At 45.0% G+C, this 22,940-nt stretch overlaps 1 protein-coding gene across 2 annotated transcripts in view; it reads left to right on the forward strand.

Moving 5' to 3' along the window:
- The first annotated feature begins 3,006 nt into the window (after positions 1-3,006).
- Positions 3,007-22,940, forward strand: part of LOC129761717 (xaa-Pro aminopeptidase ApepP) — a 92,318-nt gene continuing 72,384 nt past the window's right edge. The window contains exon 1 of one of the 2 annotated variants that reach the window (XM_055759455.1): positions 3,007-3,457. In XM_055759455.1, the coding sequence (XP_055615430.1) occupies positions 3,418-3,457 (40 nt within the window). In that variant the 5' untranslated portion in view covers positions 3,007-3,417. The remainder of the gene's footprint in view (positions 3,458-22,940) is intronic. The other variant, XM_055759454.1, reaches the window with a different exon arrangement.

The following is a 22,940-nucleotide window of genomic DNA, read 5'->3' on the forward strand; positions in this document are numbered from 1 at the left end:
ATCCATTATTCATACCCCAGTGCAAATATTGCTCTTCCGCTACCTCCCTCTTTGTTTATATTCATTTTTGCGGCTGCATAATCTGCCCCACCAAACAATCGTCCACCATAGCATCAAAATATTATGTGATTGTAGTATCGCAACAGGGCCAATGCACACGGGAGCAGATACAAATGGGGCTTAAGTGTAGTGAAGTCGTGCTATTTGTACATACGGGTTATGAAGCACGCACGTATGCACACAAAGCCATATATCGATGGCTTGAAGCAACTCAAAATACACACACTTTACGCTCTTCTCAACAGCAGCCCTTTCTAATATTTCTGGTCTCGATTAGCTTAGCAGTCATCCCTCGTGACGATAATTTTGCTACTGTCATGCGAAATCAAATCACACACAAAATTCCTGAACAATTATTTTCTTGGTGAGCCGATGATAGCCTAGTTTGATGATTCCCCCCACACAATTATGTAGTTTAGAACCTTAATGGAATGGCGTCAGTTTGATGTTATGATTGCAATGTCAGAGACATCAGCGAGTAAGTAATTTGGTCGTGTCCACAGCTCAATGCGAAACGAAGACATGTGATGATGCAAAACAAGGAAGAACAAGCGATTGAACAAATGAGCAGATCAAATGTATGAAAAAATGGAAACGCTTATATTTTTCATGAATTTTAACCATTTACACACCAGGGGATTGCAATATATAGCATAAAAAAGACGGGTGGGTAATGTCGGGCACATAACCGGAGAGACTTAGGACTACACCAAGGGATGTCCATTATTCGAATATCATGGAGCACAGATCCCAGAATGAGCAACTTTTCATGTACGAAATTACAGAAAAAATCAAAGGATAAAATAAAACCTCAGCACTCAGCAAAAACTCATACGTTTAGATTCAAATACGAAAAAATCAAAATGTCGTGCAAATGTCGTGCGGTGCAAATGTTGTAGGAGTTATTGTTCAGCCGGCAACGAACACAAAGTTGATGGCAAGCATATCGTAAAAGGAATTTACCGTCTGGTATCGTGATATAATTGGGCTTTGCACTCCTCATGAATAATTGTATTCTACTAGTCAAACCCTTCATTTGTAACTCATATTGATGGGGTTTAGAGAAAATATGTAATCCGCCATTTTGTGGTGGCAGCCATTTTGGATTTGCTTTTTTCATAAATAACTGTGTTCTACTGGTCAAGCATATCGTAAAAGGAATTTACCGTCTGGTATCGTGATATAATTGGGCTTTGCACTCGTCATTAATAATTGTATTCTTCTAGTCAAATCCTTCATTTGTAACTCATATTGATGGGGTTTAGAGAAAATATGTAATCCGCCATTTTGTGGTGGCAGCCATTTTGGATTTGCTTTTTCATAAATAACTGTGTTCTACTGGTCAATCCCTTCATTTGATACCCATATTGATGGGGATTTAAGAAAATATGTAATCCGTCATTTTGTAGCGGTCGCCATCTTGGATTTTCAAGATAATTAAATACGCAGTTTTATAATGACTGCAGAGATAAAGGTTTGTTCCAAATTTCAGATCAACCGGTCAACAAGAAAGGGGTCAAATTTCAATTAATGTGATACCGCGCCATAGACAAAGATGTTACATATAAACATACAAATATGTCACAGCTAAACAAAACCGTTTCAAAACTCCAGCATTCTATCAAATCAAGCGTTATTAGCCACTCATTCACCCGGCGCGACGCTTCCACCGCTTTTAACACACTTCGATAGGCTCTCCTGCTCCACATCCCATCGAAACTCCTGTATCTCACTCTCATACATCCCCGGCAAATGCAGCGATATCTTTTTTGCTGACAATCAATTTCAAGATATCGTCCATCCTGCTTGGCGTCTGATGATAGAATGTGGCCAAGCCCCACCATCGCTCACTTTATATAGTCATATAGTTAACGTTATAGCGACCGCCTATATTTATTTATAATCTCTTTTTTTGTCTCCCTCCTTCACCTTGTCCATACGTTTCGCTCGTACCCGTGGTTGCTTGTAATGAATTGCTGTTTGCTGCGGGAGCGCAGACAAAATGTATGGGAAAGTAGGGAATTCTTTCTTCAAATTTTTCATCAATTTGAACTTTATATGAGCTGAAAACCCGTTATGTGTAGCATTTAAAAAATTGCTGAGGATATTTCCTATCGATGTGTATATTTGGAACCAAAATCCATTCATTAATTGAGGAGGTATTAGCGTTCAAAAACTGAACACTTTTTCACACCGAAATATTGAAATGGACCCCTATATTGAAAGGTTAGACGTAGTCCTACGTCAAAACAAATCTTAGGGAATTTCCGATTCGTTTGGTATGTAAATCGTCAAAATTTGGCAGTTTTAAACGTTTCGCCATGGTAAATGGTACATGGTCCGCTCTGACTGCATGCTATGAGGGATTTTCGTTGATCAATCATAACAATTTCGATCCATTATTCCTGCTGTATTCGTGATTGAAAGTTAAACAATTACTGAATACATTAGTATCACAATCTTCAAACGAAAGCATTTTTACATACACTATTCACTTTATTGTTCATTTATTGTTAGCTTCAAATGCAATTATTCTTAGAGCAGTATTCATCACTTAACCATTCTTTGCAAAAAAAACTTCAACATTCACGTAAAAAAATCTTGAAAAATTTGAACCACCACCCACCGAACAAAGAACTGCCAAATCTTGCAATTTGCGTAAAATACCATTCGTCGCCATCGCCGCCATAAATCATCAATCAACGAGGAGCGCCACCCACCCACGAAATCGAACCGTTGTTGTAACCATGCGCCCGCTCTTCCGTAGGGAAGTAACAGTCAGCTTCTAATAGCCGGAGAAGAGAAAAATCAACATTAGATAGGGAAAAAAAGAACGAGATGCTTCTCTGCCAACTGATATTATACATATATTAGTCTTCGGTATATTTTTGCTCGACGTTTAGTATACGCTTCGCTAGTCGGACTTGCTGAAAACGCTGTTTTGTCCTACTCCTAGTCTCAGTCTAATTCCGATTTTGCTGAGATTAAGACGTACGCGAGCTAGAGTTCCCGCCCGCGGTGTGACGACAAAGCGCCGAGAATCAGGATACTTCAACCGTCCAATAAAATAGTCGTGCGGGTGTTTCATCCAGAAAACATCCCGTCATAGTTAACACGGGTAGTTCGTCAAATACACAAAGTTATACAACGGCTTGTGATCGACCGTGTAAGTGACGAGATTAGTTTTTGTTGATAAAACTGTGGCAGAAAAACGTGATCTAAACACAGTGATCAACCGCTGCGACCGCTCAGTTCGATACAAATAATTAGGGAGGTGAAATATGATTTAATACAGACTCGGATATACTTTGGAAGCAAAGCAAAACCAGAGCGAAGATCGCTCAGTAGCCGGTGATAATGATGATGGAGTGGAAATTAGCATCAACTTTTCTCATAGGTAAGCTGAACGTGACAGATGAAAATGTGCAGTGGGTGGTGGAGCGTGAGTTGGCACTGCTAATTTTAATTGGAGCGCGGAAAAATCAATCCGAAATAAAACCTACGATTCCGGCTAACGATCATACAGTTCGGGGTTAGTGATGCAAAAAGACGGGAGGGGGGGGGGCGAATATGCACACACACACACACACACTCCAAAATGCGTCATCGCAGCTATGAATTGGCAAGATTGGAAAACGATTTTACTCTGCTGGATGTTTATACCGAGTGTGTTTAGGCGATGTTGGCAGTTAATGGGTATTCTGTTTTTTTTGGGAGTCAAAATTATATCTACGAACGTATGTTTTGAAAGAATATTTAATACACCCTTAATGCTACGGAAGCTGAATTGCTGGTTTACTGATGCAAACATTCACTGTAGTAGCGATTAGTGAACTTTGTTTTGATTTGATTCGTTCTGGAATATTCGGATTCTATTTCAACATGCACAATATAGCGGAGTGTATATTGTACAACCGTTCAAAAATGTATTTCATTTATACAAATATTATCAACATTTTATCTTTTTTCGAGTAGAGCCATAAGACTTTCTGTGAACATTTTCTGTGGTTTGTTGGTTGAGAAATATAGATTGAATATTTGTTTTACAAACTTACTTTGTAGTTAAACTCAGTGTATTTAAAGAGTTCTGCAGAGTCTTTTAATCAATGTTTCATTTGTATTAATTGCTTCGTGATTTTTGTCTAATTGTCTACAGATGATAATCTGTTTATTGAGCATTTATAAGTTACTGTCTGACCCGGCAAACTTCGTCCCGCCCACAATTTATTTTTTGTTATCAATACCTTGAAACATTCACGTTTTCTTACTAAGCGCACGTTTATGGGTCCAATTGCAGAACTGTTCATTGATTGATCGATCCGTCAAAATAAGCTTTTACTATAAAATTCCAAGTACTTCTACCAAAACTCGTCATTATAATATTAAATTATTTTCAAACACAATTCTCGTTCAAGATTTTTCAACCACTTGCAAATAACATATTTCTTCGTTACATGGAATGAATGTTTGATAATGAAAATATGATAGAATGAAGACATCCCTAAACCAGACAATTCCTTCCTCGAGCTCTTATCAACACATTTTTATTTATATAGATGGAAGAAGATATAGGGTTGCGTTTTATCACATTAAAATCCAATTCCACTTCCGAACAAAGATCAATTTCGTTAGCGCAAACATCAAATGGACTAACAACGCTTGTCACTATGTAATTGTAGAACATAATGGAATTGAATTTTCCGAATTTTTTCCCATTTTCCTTCAGAGTTTCCTGAAATTGTTCAATTTTCATGTTTGATTGGAATATATTTGGTTGAAATAGATGTAATATTTTTATGGGACCCTCCCTCCATTCCAGAGGAAGGAGAAGTGTCATACCATTATAAAAAACATTTCTCGTATCCAAAAATTCTCACAAGTTTGATTCCATTTGCTTGTTTAGTTCTCGAGTTATGTAGAAATTTTTGTTTCGTTTGTATAACAGCCCCCCTTAAAAAGGGAGGAGAAGTATAAAACCACTATAAAAACATTTCGTGCCACCTAAAACCTCCACATGCCAAATTGGGTTCCGTTTACTTGATTAGTTCTTGAGTTATGCAGAAATTTATACCTCATTTGTATGGCAGCCCCCCCCTTAGAGAGGGGGGAGGAGTGTCTGTTTACCATAGAAACGTTTCGTGCCCCTTAAAACCTTCACATGCCAAAGGGCCTGGCCGGGTAAAGGAGTAAAAAGTGCCCCCAAACCAAATCACTAGCTGTGTGGCAAATATTGTAAAGGATATTGAATAAGAAATTTTGGTGGTTTATTTGAACCCCTATGTGGTTTGACGTAGGATCTATAGTGAAAAGCGTACTTTTTCGATTATTTCACGCCATCCTCAAAAGATCCGAGAAAAAAATACTGAATGTGCATCTTACCACGGTGTATCAAGAAAAATTATCAAAAATTTTAGTACTAAAAAAAATATTTAAAATTTGAAATTTTTTTTACTACTCTAATTCATATTTAAATGTGCTCTTACGGCTTTTCTAGATTGATAAATATGTTCAAACTGTTTTTTTTTCAAATATCTAATAATAAAAAAAAATAATACACAGTACAAAAAAATGTTATAGATTTTCTGGCATTTTGAAATTTTGAAAAAAAATATAACTTTGAGACCACAAATCCGATTTTTTTAAATTTTTTTTTATTGAATTAAAATATTTTTTTTAGTACTAAAATTTTTGATAATTTTTCTTGATACACCGTGGTAAGATGTACATTCAGTATTTTTTTTTAATTTTTATCTCGGATCTATTGAGGATGGCGTGAAATAAACGAAAAAGTACGTTTTTCACTATAGATCCTACGTCAAACCACATAGGGGATCAAATAAACCACCAAAATTTCTTATTTAATATCCTTTACAATATTTGCCATACAGCTAGTGATTTGGTTTGGGGGCACTTTTTACTCCCTTACCTAACCACTCTTTGGAAATATAAAAAAAATATTTTTTGATACCGCGCAACACTGAAAAAATTTGAAAAAAATCACACATATCTAGAAAAGCCGTAGAAACACATTTAAATATGAATTAGAGTAGTATTGAATCTCTAAATCTAAAAAAAAAAATTCAAAATTTCAATAATTTTTTTGGTACTAAAATTTTTAGAATTTTTTTTTTTTGATAATTTTTATTGATACACCGTAGTAAGATGCACATTCAGTATTTTTTTCAAATTTTTATCTCGGATCTTTTGAGGATGGCGTGAAATAAACGAAAAAGTACGTTTTTCACTATAGATCCTACGTCAAACCACATAGGGGTTCAAATAAACCGCCAAAATTTCTTATTTAATATCCTTTACAATATTTGCTATACAGCTAGTGATTTGGTTTGGGGGCACTTTTTACTCCCTTACCTAACCACTCTTTGGAAATATAAATAAAATATTTTTTTATACCGCGCAACACTGAAAAAAATCTGAAAAAAATCACACATATCTAGAAAAGCCGTAGAAACACATTTCAATATGAATTAGAGTAGTATTGAATCTCTAAATCTAAAAAAAAAAATCAAAATTTCAATATTTTTTTTGGTACTAAAATTTTTAGAAATTTTTTTTTTGATAATTTTTATTGATACACCGTATTTTTTTTTTTTTTTTTTTTTTTTTTTTTTGGCAGACTTATCTCACTTCTTAACTAGGCGAACCTAGCCAGAATTTTCACCTGCCCCCGGGCTTCTGAATGCCAAAGGGGGACTAGGCTCTGCGGAATGCACGTATCTGCATGCTCGTGCTGTTTCAGTCCTGACCGAGAAATTGTCGGACAATCGCGCAGGTGCTAAGGATGACCGACTTTTGGATGCCGGCCAATTCCTTCTCCATATTCAACACCTTTAGCGCTTCCAGAAGTGTCTTCGGGACAATTCCAGTTCCAGAGAGAACGACTGGAACAATTCTTGGGACCTCCCTTAGCCCCCACAGTTCCTTGAGCTCCACGGCCAATGGTCGGTACTTGCAGATTTTGCGACCGTGGGTCTCCTCCAGATTCTGGTTCAGTGGAATAGCGACATCGATGATGGTGACTTTGCGGTCGCTCTTGTCGTAAACCATTATATCTGGCCGGTTGTGGTGGATCGAGAGGTCGGTCAGAACAGTGCGATCCCAGTACAGCTTGAAACGGTCATTTTCCAGGACAGGTGCAGGCAGGTACCGGTAGTTTGGTACGTTGTCTTCCAGTAGAGCACATTGGAGCGCCAGTTGTCGATGAACAATACGGGCCACGTTGTTGTGGCGCTCGGTGTAGGCTGCGTTGGCCAAAACGGGACAGCCTCCCATAATGTGCTCTATGTTTTCACCTGGTTGATGACACATCCGGCAAATGTCATCAACGTCTTGATGCCAGACGTACCGCCTGCAGTTTCTCGTCGGCATTATCCTGTCCTGGATGGCTATCATGTCGGCTTCTACTACTGAAGAGAGTTCACCACGCGTTAGCCACAGATTAGATGCGGCCTTGTCGACGTGTGGCCGGTCCAGTTGATGGGGGTGGGCACCATGCACTGCCTTCTGCTTCCAAGCTGCAATCTTCTCCTCCACTGTCTGCAGATTGCAGTTGAGTTGGTACTCCGCTTGCGCCAAGTGCAGAGCGCTGTATCCTCTGTCGGCGGCGCAGACAGCCCGGTATAGCGCGTTTTGGTTGGCGCGTTCTGCGAAGTACTCGCGCAGTTGTCGTACCTGGGCAACACACAGTGCAGATATGTCGACTATTCCAAGTCCCCCTTCTTTGCGTGGCAGTGAAACTCTCTCCAGTGCCGATTGAGGATGGTGCATTCCGGCCTCTTTAAATGCTTTCCTCATCCTCCTCTCAAGGTCCTCTAGGTCAGTTTTGCTCCATTTGACTACACCAAAACTGAAGGTCAGCAGGGGAACCGCGAATGTGTTGATCGCGCGTACCTTGTTCCCCGCGTTGAGGAAAGTCCTCAGGACACAGTTCACTCGACTCAAGAACTTGTCTCGCAGCTCCGTCTTGATGTCGGAGTGGCGAATCCCGGTGAGCTGTCGGAATCCAAGATATTTATAGGATTCGCCACGAACCATGTCTCTTATGAACTCGCCGTCATAGACCTCGTAACCTCCGGATTCGGTAAGCTGCCCTTTCAGCAGATGGACACAGCGGCACTTGTCGAGGCCGAACTCCATGCAAATGTCCCTGCTTATGTCTTCGACAACCCGGATAGCTACACCTAGACGCTGACGTGAATCAGCGTAGACCTTGAGATCATCCATGTAGAAGGTATGGGTCACTTCTTCGTGGGCGCCGTCGCCATACCTTATTTTATAGCCATGACCGTTTCTATTGAGCGTCCTACTGAGGGGGTTCAATGCCAGACAAAACCAAAGCGGGCTGAAAGAGTCGCCTTGGAATATCCCCCTCTTTATCTGCAGCGTTCTAGACTGCAACACATTTTCCCCATCACTGAGGTGCAGAGACGTACTCCACTGCCTCATCGCATGCTGCAGGAACCTAACGACGAAGGGATCAATTTTGTAGAGCTCCAATACCCGGACGAGAAACGAGTGAGGTATGGAGTCATAAGCCTTCCTGTAATCGATATAGGCCATGCTTAGGTTCCGCTGGTTATAAACCGCCTGGCCGACTATGGCTGCGTCGATGATGGCCTGGTCTTTGCAGCCATGCGTATTTTTCCTGCATCCTTTCTGCTCTTCTGCGATGATGTGATGCTGTTCGCAGTGAGCAGAAACTTTGGCGGTAATTATGCTGCTCAGTATTTTGTACAGACTCGATAGGCACGTTATCGGTCTGTACTTTGATGGGTTCAATGTGTTGCTGTCTTTCGGGAGGAGGAAGGTGACGCCACGGGTGGCGAATTCAGGAAGGTTGTGTGGGTCACGTAGCACCTTGTTGAAGCACTCAGCTATCTTTGGATGTGCGACGGTCAGCTTCTTGTGCCAGAAGTTCTGAACACCATCGGGACCCGGTGCTGCCCAGTTCCTCAGGTACCGCGAGGCTTCGCGGACATCGTTCTCTCCGACGATGATAGCTGGCATCTCTCCAATTTCACCACAACTCTCCTCCTCCCGTCTTAACCACATTTGCCCGTCGCGATGTTCTACTGGGGTCTCCCAAATACCAGCCCAGAAGTTCGTCACATCGCTAATATCTGGCAAACCTTCGCGGTAGTCGGGCTTCTCGTCGCTAATGTGGTCGTAGAACGCTTTCTCGTTATCTCTGAACATCCGATTTTGTTCTTGGCGCTTTGCAGAGTCAGAGTAACGTTTCAGCCGTTTTGTAAGGACGCTCAATTGCTGTACCAGTGTGTCGAGTTTTTCCGTCAGCTGGTGAGCTCCCAGCTGGCGAAGTTCAGTAGGCCGCACGATCACAGCAACTTGGCGACATAATTTCACCGATCTGCTGCCTCTTTTGTACGCCATCAGTCTTCCAATTGCGGCGCGCTTGTTTAGGATCCGTTGCTCCAATCTCCTTCGCCATGGAGGCTCACGCCTTTCACGGAGATGTTGGAGCAGTCCGCCTCTTGGCCTAATACGGTATCCTAAACTTTTGGCGGTCGCCACAGCAGCGCAGTAAACTTTCAGTTGCAGCTCCTCCATGTTCTCAGCATCAACCAAGTGCAGCGGAAGAACGTGCTCGTTCATGAGCTTTACTGCACTTGTCAGCCTGCGGGAATGCTGCAACTTCGGGATCCTGGGGCGCGACAATGGGTCTGTGTCGCGGAACTGTGAGATCGCCTCGTCGTAGTGGAAGACCAGATCGCGTAGTAGTTGTTGATCTGGCTGTGGGTCTTCCGGCTCAGGGGGTTGTTGTACTGTGGCCTCCACTGGTGCTGATTCGCGTGCCCCACTCGCGAATGAATTGCTCAGCCGTACTGAACTTCGTCTCGACACATCGCTTGCTCTGTTGTTCCTGGAGCTTATTTCTCTCTGCACCTGCTGCTTGATCTCGTCGATTTGCGTTTGGGAGAGCATGTTGTTGCGTACTATCGCTCTACGCCTCGCGTTCATCGCGTTCTGATCAAGCCTCCCAACGAACTCTGGATACGCTTCCTCGAACATTGTTAGTATTCGAGGGCGACCACTCATGTCCGTCTCCAAAGCAGTGCAGATGTAATAGGCGCGGATCACGAATTCATTCATTTCGTGTGTCCACATGATCCGGCGCCTAGTGGTACCCACGAGTGTGGACGACTGCCGTCTGGCAGTCACAACACGCCTCGTAGGCGCAGCGTTTCTTGGGTGATGTCGATGGCTGCTGTTTCCGTGTGGCGGTAGCTCTTCGGGTTGAACCCGGCTGGTGGCCCGCTCTTGCACATCGCCCTCCAGCCGCTGGCCGCTCGCTCTTACGCCCGTTCCAGGACCAGCTCCAGTTCGGGGACCCTCCTCGGGTGATCGCATTCTAATTATTCTTCGTGATCGTAGCTCCATTTTATTGGGTGTATCTCCTTTGCCCGGGAGACAGCGGGTTGGCAAGGCCTCCATGACCCGGGAGGCCTTCCCCGGGAGAGATATAGCGCTCTGACTCGCTCGCACCCCCTCACTTAGCCACTTTCGACACCCGTTCTCGGAGCCAAGACCAGGTGTGTGTTTCCAGTTCACGCCCGATCTAAAAATGTCGTCATATGATCTTCGTGGAGGCGTGAGATAGGAACATTTGAGACCAACAGGCAGGCTCCTACCCTATGTTGATCCCCATTTGAGAACCAATGGGGGATTTTTTTTTTGGCAGACTTATCTCACTTCTTAACTAGGCGAACCTAGCCAGAATTTTCACCTGCCCCCGGGCTTCTGAATGCCAAAGGGGGACTAGGCTCTGCGGAATGCACGTATCTGCATGCTCGTGCTGTTTTAGTCCTGACCGAGGAATTGTCGGACAATCGCGCAGGTGCTAAGGATGACCGACTTTTGGATGCCGGCCAATTCCTTCTCGATGTTCAACACCTTTAGCGCTTCCAGAAGTGTCTTCGGGATAATTCCAGTTCCAGAGAGAACGACTGGAACAATTCTTGGGACCTCCCTTAGCCCCCACAGTTCCTTGAGCTCCACGGCCAATGGTCGGTACTTGCAGATTTTGCGACCGTGGGTCTCCTCCAGATTCTGGTTCAGTGGAATAGCGACATCGATGATGGTGACTTTGCGGTCGCTCTTGTCGTAAACCATTATATCTGGGCGGTTGTGGTGGATCGAGAGGTCGGTCAGAACAGTGCGATCCCAGTACAGCTTGAAACGGTCATTTTCCAGGACAGGTGCAGGCAGGTACCGGTAGTTTGGTACGTTGTCTTCCAGTAGAGCACATTGGAGCGCCAGTTGTCGATGAACAATACGGGCCACGTTGTTGTGGCGCTCGGTGTAGGCTGCGTTGGCCAAAACGGGACAGCCTCCCATAATGTGCTCTATGTTTTCACCTGGTTGATGGCACATCCGGCAAATGTCATCAACGTCTTGATGCCAGACGTACCGCCTGCAGTTTCTCGTCGGCATTATCCTGTCCTGGATGGCTATCATGTCGGCTTCTACTACTGAAGAGAGTTCACCACGCGTTAGCCACAGATTAGATGCGGCCTTGTCGACGTGTGGCCGGTCCAGTTGATGGGGGTGGGCACCATGCACTGCCTTCTGCTTCCAAGCTGCAATCTTCTCCTCCACTGTCTGCAGATTGCAGTTGAGTTGGTACTCCGCTTGCGCCAAGTGCAGAGCGCTGTATCCTCTGTCGGCGGCGCAGACAGCCCGGTATAGCGCGTTTTGGTTGGCGCGTTCTGCGAAGTACTCGCGCAGTTGTCGTACCTGGGCAACACACAGTGCAGATATGTCGACTATTCCAAGTCCCCCTTCTTTGCGTGGCAGTGAAACTCTCTCCAGTGCCGATTGAGGATGGTGCATTCCGGCCTCTTTGAATGCTTTCCTCATCCTCCTCTCAAGGTCCTCTAGGTTAGTTTTGCTCCATTTGACTACACCAAAACTGAAGGTCAGTAGGGGAACCGCGAATGTGTTGATCGCGCGTACCTTGTTCCCCGCATTGAGGAAAGTCCTCAGGACACAGTTCACTCGACTCAAGAACTTGTCTCGCAGCTCCGTCTTGATGTCGGAGTGGCGAATCCCGGTGAGCTGTCGGAATCCAAGATATTTATAGGATTCGCCACGAACCATGTCTCTTATGAACTCGCCGTCATAGACCTCGTAACCTCCGGATTCGGTAAGCTGCCCTTTCAGCAGATGGACACAGCGGCACTTGTCGAGGCCGAACTCCATGCAGATGTCCCTGCTTATGTCTTCGACAACCCGGATAGCTACACCTAGACGCTGACGTGAATCAGCGTAGACCTTGAGATCATCCATGTAGAAGGTATGGGTCACTTCTTCGTGGGCGCCGTCGCCATACCTTATTTTATAGCCATGACCGTTTCTATTGAGCGTCCTACTGAGGGGGTTCAGTGCCAGACAAAACCAAAGCGGGCTGAAAGAGTCGCCTTGGAATATCCCCCTCTTTATCTGCAGCGTTCTAGACTGCAACACATTTTCCCCATCACTGAGGTGCAGAGACGTGCTCCACTGCCTCATCGCATGCTGCAGGAACCTAACGACGACGGGATCAATCTTGTATAGCTCCAATACCCGGACGAGAAACGAGTGAGGTATGGAGTCATAAGCCTTCCTGTAATCGATGTAGGCCATACTTAGGTTCCGCTGGTTATATACCGCCTGGCCGACTATGGCTGCGTCGATGATGGCCTGGTCTTTGCAGCCATGCGTATTTTTCCTGCATCCTTTCTGCTCTTCTGCGATGATATGGTGTTGTTCGCAGTGGGCAGAAACTTTGGCGGTTATGATGCTGCTTAATATCTTGTACAGACTCGATAGGCACGTTATCGGCCTGTACTTTGATGGGTTCAATGTGTTGCTGTCTTTCGGGAGGAGGAATGTGACGCCACGGGTGGCGAATTCAGGGAGGTTGTGTGGGTCACGTAGCACCTTGTTGAAGCACTCAGCTATCTTTTGATGTGCGACGGTCAGCTTCTTGTGCCAGAAGTTCTGAACACCATCGGGGCCCGGTGCTGCCCAGTTCCTCAGGTACCGCGAGGCTTCGCGGACATCGTTCTCTTCGACGATGATAGCTGGCATCTCTCCAATTTCACCACAACTCTCCTCCTCCCGTCTTAACCACATTTGCCCGTCACGATGTTGTACTGGGGTCTCCCAAATACCAGCCCAGAAGTTCGTCACATCGCTAATATCTGGCAAACCTTCGCGGTAGTCGGGCTTCTCGTCGCTAATGTGGTCGTAGAACGCTTTTTCGTTATCTCTGAACATCCGATTTTGTTCCTGGCGCTTTGCAGAGTCAGAGTAACGTTTCAGCCGTTTAGTTAGGACGCTCAATTGCTGTACCAGTGTGTCGAGTTTTTCCGTCAGCTGGTGAGCTCCCAGCTGGCGAGGTTCAGTAGGCCGCACGATCACAGCAACTTGGCGACATAATTTCGCCGATCTGTTGCCTCTTTTGTACGCCATCAGTCTTCCAATTGCGGCGCGCTTGTTTAGGATCCGTTGCTCCAATCTCCTTCGCCATGGAGGCTCACGCCTTTCACGGAGATGTTGGAGCAGTCCGCCTCTTGGCCTAATACGGTATCCTAAACTTTTGGCGGTCGCCACAGCAGCACAGTAAACTTTCAGTTGCAGCTCCTCCATGTTCTCAGCATCAACCAAGTGCAGCGGAAGAACGTGCTCGTTCATGAGCTTTACTGCACTTGTCAGCCTGCGGGAATGCTGCAACTTCGGGATCCTGGGGCGCGACAATGGGTCTGTGTCGCGGAACTGTGAGATCGCCTCGTCGTAGTGGAAGACCAGATCGCGTAGTAGTTGTTGATCTGGCTGTGGGTCTTCCGGCTCAGGGGGTTGTAGTACTGTGGCCTCCACTGGTGCTGATTCGCGTGCCCCACTCGCGAATGAATTGCTCAGCCGTACTGAACTTCGTCTCGACACATCGCTTGCTCTGTTGTTCCTGGAGCTTATTTCTCTCTGCACCTGCTGCTTGATCTCGTCGATTTGCGTTTGGGAGAGCATGTTGTTGCGTACTATCGCTCTACGCCTCGCGTTCATCGCGTTCTGATCAAGCCTCCCGACGAACTCTGGATACGTTTCCTCGAACATTGTTAGTATTCGAGGGCGACCGCTCATGTCCGTCTCCAAAGCAGTGCAGATGTAATAGGCGCGGATCACGAATTCATTCATTTCGTGTGTCCACATGATCCGGCTCCTAGTGGTACCCACAAGTGTGGACGACTGTCGTCTGGCAGTCGCAACACGTCTCGTAGGCGCAGCGTTTCTTGGGTGATGTCGATGGCTGCTGTTTCCGTGTGGCGGTAGCTCTTCGGGTTGAACCCGGCTGGTGGCCCGCTCTTGCACATCGCCCTCCAGCCGCTGGCCGCTCGCTCTTACGCCCGTTCCAGGACCAGCTCCAGTTCGGGGACCCTCCTCGGGTGATCGCATTCTAATTACTCTTCGTGAACGTAGCTCCATTTTCTGGGTGTATCTCCTTTGCCCGGGAGACAGCGGGTTGGCAAGGCCTCCATGACCCGGGAGGCCTTCCCCGGGAGAGATATAGCGCTCTGACTCGCTCGCACCCCCTCACTTAGCCACTTTCGACACCCGTTCTCGGAGCCAAGACCAGGTGTGTGTTTCCAGTTCACGCCCGATCTAAAAATGTCGTCATATGATCTTCGTGGAGGCGTGAGATAGGAACATTTGAGACCAACAGGCAGGCTCCTACCCTATGTTGATCCCCATTTGAGAACCAATGGGGGATTTTTTTTTTGGCAGACTTATCTCACTTCTTAACTAGGCGAACCTAGCCAGAATTTTCACCTGCCCCCGGGCTTCTGAATGCCAAAGGGGGACTAGGCTCTGCGGAATGCACGTATCTGCATGCTCGTGCTGTTTTAGTCCTGACCGAGGAATTGTCGGACAATCGCGCAGGTGCTAAGGATGACCGACTTTTGGATGCCGGCCAATTCCTTCTCGATGTTCAACACCTTTAGCGCTTCCAGAAGTGTCTTCGGGATAATTCCAGTTCCAGAGAGAACGACTGGAACAATTCTTGGGACCTCCCTTAGCCCCCACAGTTCCTTGAGCTCCACGGCCAATGGTCGGTACTTGCAGATTTTGCGACCGTGGGTCTCCTCCAGATTCTGGTTCAGTGGAATAGCGACATCGATGATGGTGACTTTGCGGTCGCTCTTGTCGTAAACCATTATATCTGGGCGGTTGTGGTGGATCGAGAGGTCGGTCAGAACAGTGCGATCCCAGTACAGCTTGAAACGGTCATTTTCCAGGACAGGTGCAGGCAGGTACCGGTAGTTTGGTACGTTGTCTTCCAGTAGAGCACATTGGAGCGCCAGTTGTCGATGAACAATACGGGCCACGTTGTTGTGGCGCTCGGTGTAGGCTGCGTTGGCCAAAACGGGACAGCCTCCCATAATGTGCTCTATGTTTTCACCTGGTTGATGGCACATCCGGCAAATGTCATCAACGTCTTGATGCCAGACGTACCGCCTGCAGTTTCTCGTCGGCATTATCCTGTCCTGGATGGCTATCATGTCGGCTTCTACTACTGAAGAGAGTTCACCACGCGTTAGCCACAGATTAGATGCGGCCTTGTCGACGTGTGGCCGGTCCAGTTGATGGGGGTGGGCACCATGCACTGCCTTCTGCTTCCAAGCTGCAATCTTCTCCTCCACTGTCTGCAGATTGCAGTTGAGTTGGTACTCCGCTTGCGCCAAGTGCAGAGCGCTGTATCCTCTGTCGGCGGCGCAGACAGCCCGGTATAGCGCGTTTTGGTTGGCGCGTTCTGCGAAGTACTCGCGCAGTTGTCGTACCTGGGCAACACACAGTGCAGATATGTCGACTATTCCAAGTCCCCCTTCTTTGCGTGGCAGTGAAACTCTCTCCAGTGCCGATTGAGGATGGTGCATTCCGGCCTCTTTGAATGCTTTCCTCATCCTCCTCTCAAGGTCCTCTAGGTTAGTTTTGCTCCATTTGACTACACCAAAACTGAAGGTCAGTAGGGGAACCGCGAATGTGTTGATCGCGCGTACCTTGTTCCCCGCATTGAGGAAAGTCCTCAGGACACAGTTCACTCGACTCAAGAACTTGTCTCGCAGCTCCGTCTTGATGTCGGAGTGGCGAATCCCGGTGAGCTGTCGGAATCCAAGATATTTATAGGATTCGCCACGAACCATGTCTCTTATGAACTCGCCGTCATAGACCTCGTAACCTCCGGATTCGGTAAGCTGCCCTTTCAGCAGATGGACACAGCGGCACTTGTCGAGGCCGAACTCCATGCAGATGTCCCTGCTTATGTCTTCGACAACCCGGATAGCTACACCTAGACGCTGACGTGAATCAGCGTAGACCTTGAGATCATCCATGTAGAAGGTATGGGTCACTTCTTCGTGGGCGCCGTCGCCATACCTTATTTTATAGCCATGACCGTTTCTATTGAGCGTCCTACTGAGGGGGTTCAGTGCCAGACAAAACCAAAGCGGGCTGAAAGAGTCGCCTTGGAATATCCCCCTCTTTATCTGCAGCGTTCTAGACTGCAACACATTTTCCCCATCACTGAGGTGCAGAGACGTGCTCCACTGCCTCATCGCATGCTGCAGGAACCTAACGACGACGGGATCAATCTTGTATAGCTCCAATACCCGGACGAGAAACGAGTGAGGTATGGAGTCATAAGCCTTCCTGTAATCGATGTAGGCCATACTTAGGTTCCGCTGGTTATATACCGCCTGGCCGACTATGGCTGCGTCGATGATGGCCTGGTCTTTGCAGCCATGCGTATTTTTCCTGCATCCTTTCTGCTCTTCTGCGATGATATGGTGTTGTTCGCAGTGGGCAGAAACTTTGGCGGTTATGATGCTGCTTAATATCTTGTACAGACTCGATAGGCACGTTATCGGCCTGTACTTTGATGGGTTCAATGTGTTGCTGTCTTTCGGGAGGAGGAATGTGACGCCACGGGTGGCGAATTCAGGGAGGTTGTGTGGGTCACGTAGCACCTTGTTGAAGCACTCAGCTATCTTTTGATGTGCGACGGTCAGCTTCTTGTGCCAGAAGTTCTGAACACCATCGGGGCCCGGTGCTGCCCAGTTCCTCAGGTACCGCGAGGCTTCGCGGACATCGTTCTCTTCGACGATGATAGCTGGCATCTCTCCAATTTCACCACAACTCTCCTCCTCCCGTCTTAACCACATTTGCCCGTCACGATGTTGTACTGGGGTCTCCCAAATACCAGCCCAGAAGTTCGTCACATCGCTAATATCTGGCAAACCTTCGCGGTAGTCGGGCTTCTCGTCGCTAATGTGGTCGTAGAACGCTTTTTCGTTATCTCTGAACATCCGATTTTGTTCCTGGCGCTTTGCAGAGTCAGAGTAACGTTTCAGCCGTTTAGTTAGGACGCTCAATTGCTGTACCAGTGTGTCGAGTTTTTCCGTCAGCTGGTGAGCTCCCAGCTGGCGAGGTTCAGTAGGCCGCACGATCACAGCAACTTGGCGACATAATTTCGCCGATCTGTTGCCTCTTTTGTACGCCATCAGTCTTCCAATTGCGGCGCGCTTGTTTAGGATCCGTTGCTCCAATCTCCTTCGCCATGGAGGCTCACGCCTTTCACGGAGATGTTGGAGCAGTCCGCCTCTTGGCCTAATACGGTATCCTAAACTTTTGGCGGTCGCCACAGCAGCACAGTAAACTTTCAGTTGCAGCTCCTCCATGTTCTCAGCATCAACCAAGTGCAGCGGAAGAACGTGCTCGTTCATGAGCTTTACTGCACTTGTCAGCCTGCGGGAATGCTGCAACTTCGGGATCCTGGGGCGCGACAATGGGTCTGTGTCGCGGAACTGTGAGATCGCCTCGTCGTAGTGGAAGACCAGATCGCGTAGTAGTTGTTGATCTGGCTGTGGGTCTTCCGGCTCAGGGGGTTGTAGTACTGTGGCCTCCACTGGTGCTGATTCGCGTGCCCCACTCGCGAATGAATTGCTCAGCCGTACTGAACTTCGTCTCGACACATCGCTTGCTCTGTTGTTCCTGGAGCTTATTTCTCTCTGCACCTGCTGCTTGATCTCGTCGATTTGCGTTTGGGAGAGCATGTTGTTGCGTACTATCGCTCTACGCCTCGCGTTCATCGCGTTCTGATCAAGCCTCCCGACGAACTCTGGATACGCTTCCTCGAACATTGTTAGTATTCGAGGGCGACCGCTCATGTCCGTCTCCAAAGCAGTGCAGATGTAATAGGCGCGGATCACGAATTCATTCATTTCGTGTGTCCACATGATCCGGCGCCTAGTGGTACCCACAAGTGTGGACGACTGTCGTCTGGCAGTCGCAACACGTCTCGTAGGCGCAGCGTTTCTTGGGTGATGTCGATGGCTGCTGTTTCCGTGTGGCGGTAGCTCTTCGGGTTGAACCCGGCTGGTGGCCCGCTCTTGCACATCGCCCTCCAGCCGCTGGCCGCTCGCTCTTACGCCCGTTCCAGGACCAGCTCCAGTTCGGGGACCCTCCTCGGGTGATCGCATTCTAATTACTCTTCGTGAACGTAGCTCCATTTTCTGGGTGTATCTCCTTTGCCCGGGAGACAGCGGGTTGGCAAGGCCTCCATGACCCGGGAGGCCTTCCCCGGGAGAGATATAGCGCTCTGACTCGCTCGCACCCCCTCACTTAGCCACTTTCGACACCCGTTCTCGGAGCCAAGACCAGGTGTGTGTTTCCAGTTCACGCCCGATCTAAAAATGTCGTCATATGATCTTCGTGGAGGCGTGAGATAGGAACATTTGAGACCAACAGGCAGGCTCCTACCCTATGTTGATCCCCATTTGAGAACCAAATTTTTTTTTTTTTTTTTTTTTTTTTTTTTTTTTTTTTTTTTTTTAATTATACATATTTATTTCCAGTTATTTCCTAATTACAATATCCATAACTACTTACTACACTATTTACAAACAAATATTGGTAAGTAACATACATAACATTCCTAGCTGTTCTCTTTCTTCATTCACACGTTTTACCAAAACGCATTGAGAGCCGAACTAAAGTGTCTTTCGAATACTTTTCTGTTGTTCCAACGTATGTTACGTAAACGTCGGTGAAAATCAAACAAACTCCCGTTTTTGAAATGTCTTACATTATAATTAATTGCCTCTCCTACTAGAAAAAGAGCTGCTTTTTTTCTATTATCTTTCCCTGATATGTCATCTGACAATACCTGCTCGGGTGTTCTATAGTTTAGTTTGAGTTTGATTTTAACTATTTCTTCAATCCATTTCCATATTTTTCTTGCATCCGTGCATTTTTTTATCCTATGTATGTTATTATCAAGTTCACCACACTTTTCACATACATAACTTTCTAGACCATTAATTCTATGGTTGTACATTTTTACATCGTTAGGAATTATATCGTTAAAGACTTCATACAGTACAGATTTGGTTGCTGTTGATAAATACTCTTTACTAATGTTCTCCCAGATTTGATTCCATCTTCTATGTGGATGCTTTTCTTGAATCTTATTGATTCCATCTGTTTTACTCAAAAACAAATAGTAAAATTTGCGGCATGAATCAAAAAAAGGGTCATTTTTCAGCTCGTTCGCTTTTTTAATTAGCTGATTTGTGTTTGGAGTTATATTTTTCAGCGTGCGAGTTTGCATCAGAAAATGTTCACCAGCAACATGTCTGTTCAGATTAATCAAACAATTCACAAATAATGCTTTGGTTTTACTCTCTACGTCTACTAGGTTAAGTCCTCCTCTTTCAGGACATTTATATAGTTGGTTTCTGGCTACTTTATATATAGGGTTCCTAGCCCAAAGGAATCTTCCTGTTATTAATCTAATTTTAGCCAGATGTTTATTTTCCATAGGCAAAATTTGAGAAATGTACCACAGTTTTGACAGGGTAAATACATTCAATATCCATGTTCTTTGCACTAAGTTAAGGTTCCTTGCAGAGTTTGTGAAAATTGTCGCCTGTATTTTCCTTATCAAATCGTCATAGTTACTGTTAATCATTGATTTATAATTAGATTCAACTATCATTCCTAAGATTTTAAGGTTTTTTTTCTCTTTTAATCGAGCGGGACCCATTTTGCATTCATTGAATCGAATAAATCCCGATTTTTTTAAATTCATCCTAATTTTTGCGAATTGAGAAAACTCTTCAATTGAACTAAGAGCTAAATCGAGCTCCTGTTCATTCCTGATCACCAATATCAGGTCGTCCGCGTATCCGAATAACTTGTAAAAATTATCCATGATAAGAATACCATTCAAGTTTATGTACAAAGTTCTTATCAAAGGTTCAAGATACAACGAAAATAAAATCATTGACATAGGACATCCTTGTCTTACCGACCGATTAATATAAACTTCTTCTGATAAAAATCCATTGATCAAAATTCTTGACGATGCATTTTTGTACACCATTTTCAGCAAGTTTATTATTTTTACTGGAATTTTAAACTTATTCAAAATGTTCCACAAACACACGTGGCTCACTGAATCAAAGGCCTTTTCCAAATCAATAGCCATAAGAACAAATTTATATTTCTTCGATTGTTGCGCTTTGACTATTAGATTTCTAATTGCATCTAGATTGTTAACGCATGATTGGTTCTGTTTTCCTACGGTTTGTCCTACATCAAGTAACGAATCCATCACCTTCGCAAATCTGTTTGCTATTATTTTCATCAGGATTTTATAGTCCGTATTCAATAAGCTTATTGGTCTGAAATTGTCTAGGTTTTTTGTATCTCCTTTCTTGTGAATGAGAGTTATTATTCCCGATGAAAAATTTTCCATTGGCTTTAAGCTGCCGGCCAAAAGACCATTGAACAACTTCAGTAAATCTCCTTTGAGAATCTCAAAATGGGTCGCATAAAACTCGTAACTTACTCCATCCGGACCAGGGGATTTTTTCTTGGTTGCATTTCTAATTATCATCTTAAGCTCATCCTCTTCAATAATATCAACCAAAGCATTTTGGCTGTCTTCATTCAAAAACTTTTGCACAGACTTCAACGCTAGGAAATCATCATAGTTAAGGCTTCGATCATCACTATTAGCGAAATTTTTCTTGAAAAATTCGGATGCTGTTTTTGTTGGTGTCAAAAGGTCGTTATCCTTAGCATTGAAGGATACTGAATTTTGAAACTTGGCGCTTTTCGAAACTTGAAAAATGCTTACTTTTTCTTCTTCCAGAAGTGACGCTTCATTACAGCGATTTGCATAATATTTGAGTCGGCTTTGCTCAACTTCCATCATTCTAGACTTGATAATTCCTAGCTCAACATCTACGTTCTCCCCTGATTGTTGTTTTTCAATGCAGTGAAATAACTTTGCATTTAAACTTCGTTTAAGTGTTGAGATCTTGTTGTTGAAGTTGATTGATTTCGTTTTATAAAATTGTCTGACCTTCGCTTTAAAATCAATGCTCCACCATTCTGAAAATTTATTTTGATACTTTTTCCGAAGTTTCAGTTTTTCATATTCTGTTTTGAAATCATTTGTTATGTTATCATCATTCAAAAAAGCAGAATTGATTTTCCAATAACCACGCCCGAATGGCGTGGGAGATTGACTACGTTCAATGCTAAATTGGAATCTTATCGCATGGTGATCAGAAAAGGGTACTGGTATGGTTTCAAATTTCGATACCTGATTTATAAATTCTATACTAGAGTAGAAACGGTCTAGACGCGAGGCTGATTCATTCCTAACGAAAGTGAACTTTCTGTTGTTAGGCCCATTGCACTCCAATTCAATATCTTTCAAAGCGAACAATCCTACTAATGACCGTAGTCCTTGACATATATTGTATGCTCGATTCTTTGTGTCTTTCTCGTCTACAACACAATTGAAATCTCCTCCCAACACGTGAAATTTTGCTGTCGTTTTATTAAAATGTACAGCAATTTTGTTACGGAAAAGATCATCTCGCTCTGCGCGATATTGACTGCCCGAATGTCCATAAACATTTATAAAATTAACATCCCCGATTTCTATTGATACAATTCTTCCGGTGGGATCAAAAAGTGGCGCTGAAGCCCCTATCGCCTTTCGCACTAGTATGGCAGTGCCTTTGTTATATTCGCTGATATTAACGTATGCCACATATTGTGGCAAAAACGAAAAATTCTCAAATTGTACCTCCTGAATAAACAAAACGTCAAGATCTGATGCGATAACAAAATCTTTTAGAAGGTGTTTTTTCGAAAGAATCTCTATCGCGTTTATGTTAATAGAAGCTACTTTCCTGATGTAGTTCATGGCTGGATTAGACAATGATCTCACTCTTACCGCTTTCCTCCACGTTTTCCACTCGTATTCTTGTGAGTGACTGCACTCCCACCTTTTCCGCTACTATCCTTCTTAGTCACCTCTTTCACCTTCGTAAGGGTTTGGATAATATCCAGTATGCTTTCCTCATCGCCAGATGCAGTGCTGTTGTTCTTTGTACGTTTTTGCAAACTCTTTGTCTTACCCTGTTTTACCTGTTCATCATTTGAATCGTCCGATGCTGATCGTGATGCTACCAATGCTCGTTTTGTTCCGATGGTAGACTCGTTCTTACTGTCGTCGATTACCATTATGTCGCTTTGCTCACCTTCATCATTTGCAGTGATGTTTTCTCCAAAACACACAGATCCTTCGCTGAAAACCGATTGGTTGGTTCCAACCGACGAAATCACCGGTTTCTGAAGTTCCTTAATATTTTCAATCTTCCTAGCCTGCTCAAGTCGTTGCGCCAAAATACCTGCACCGGATGCAACCTTTGCATATAGTAGTGGTCCTTGTTCTGTAGAATCTCCTTCATGTGTCACCGAACTGATTTCCGCTCTGTCTACGTGGT

This window comes from Toxorhynchites rutilus, chromosome 1 (assembly GCF_029784135.1).
Source record: "Toxorhynchites rutilus septentrionalis strain SRP chromosome 1, ASM2978413v1, whole genome shotgun sequence".
Lineage (NCBI taxonomy): Eukaryota > Metazoa > Arthropoda > Insecta > Diptera > Culicidae > Toxorhynchites > Toxorhynchites rutilus.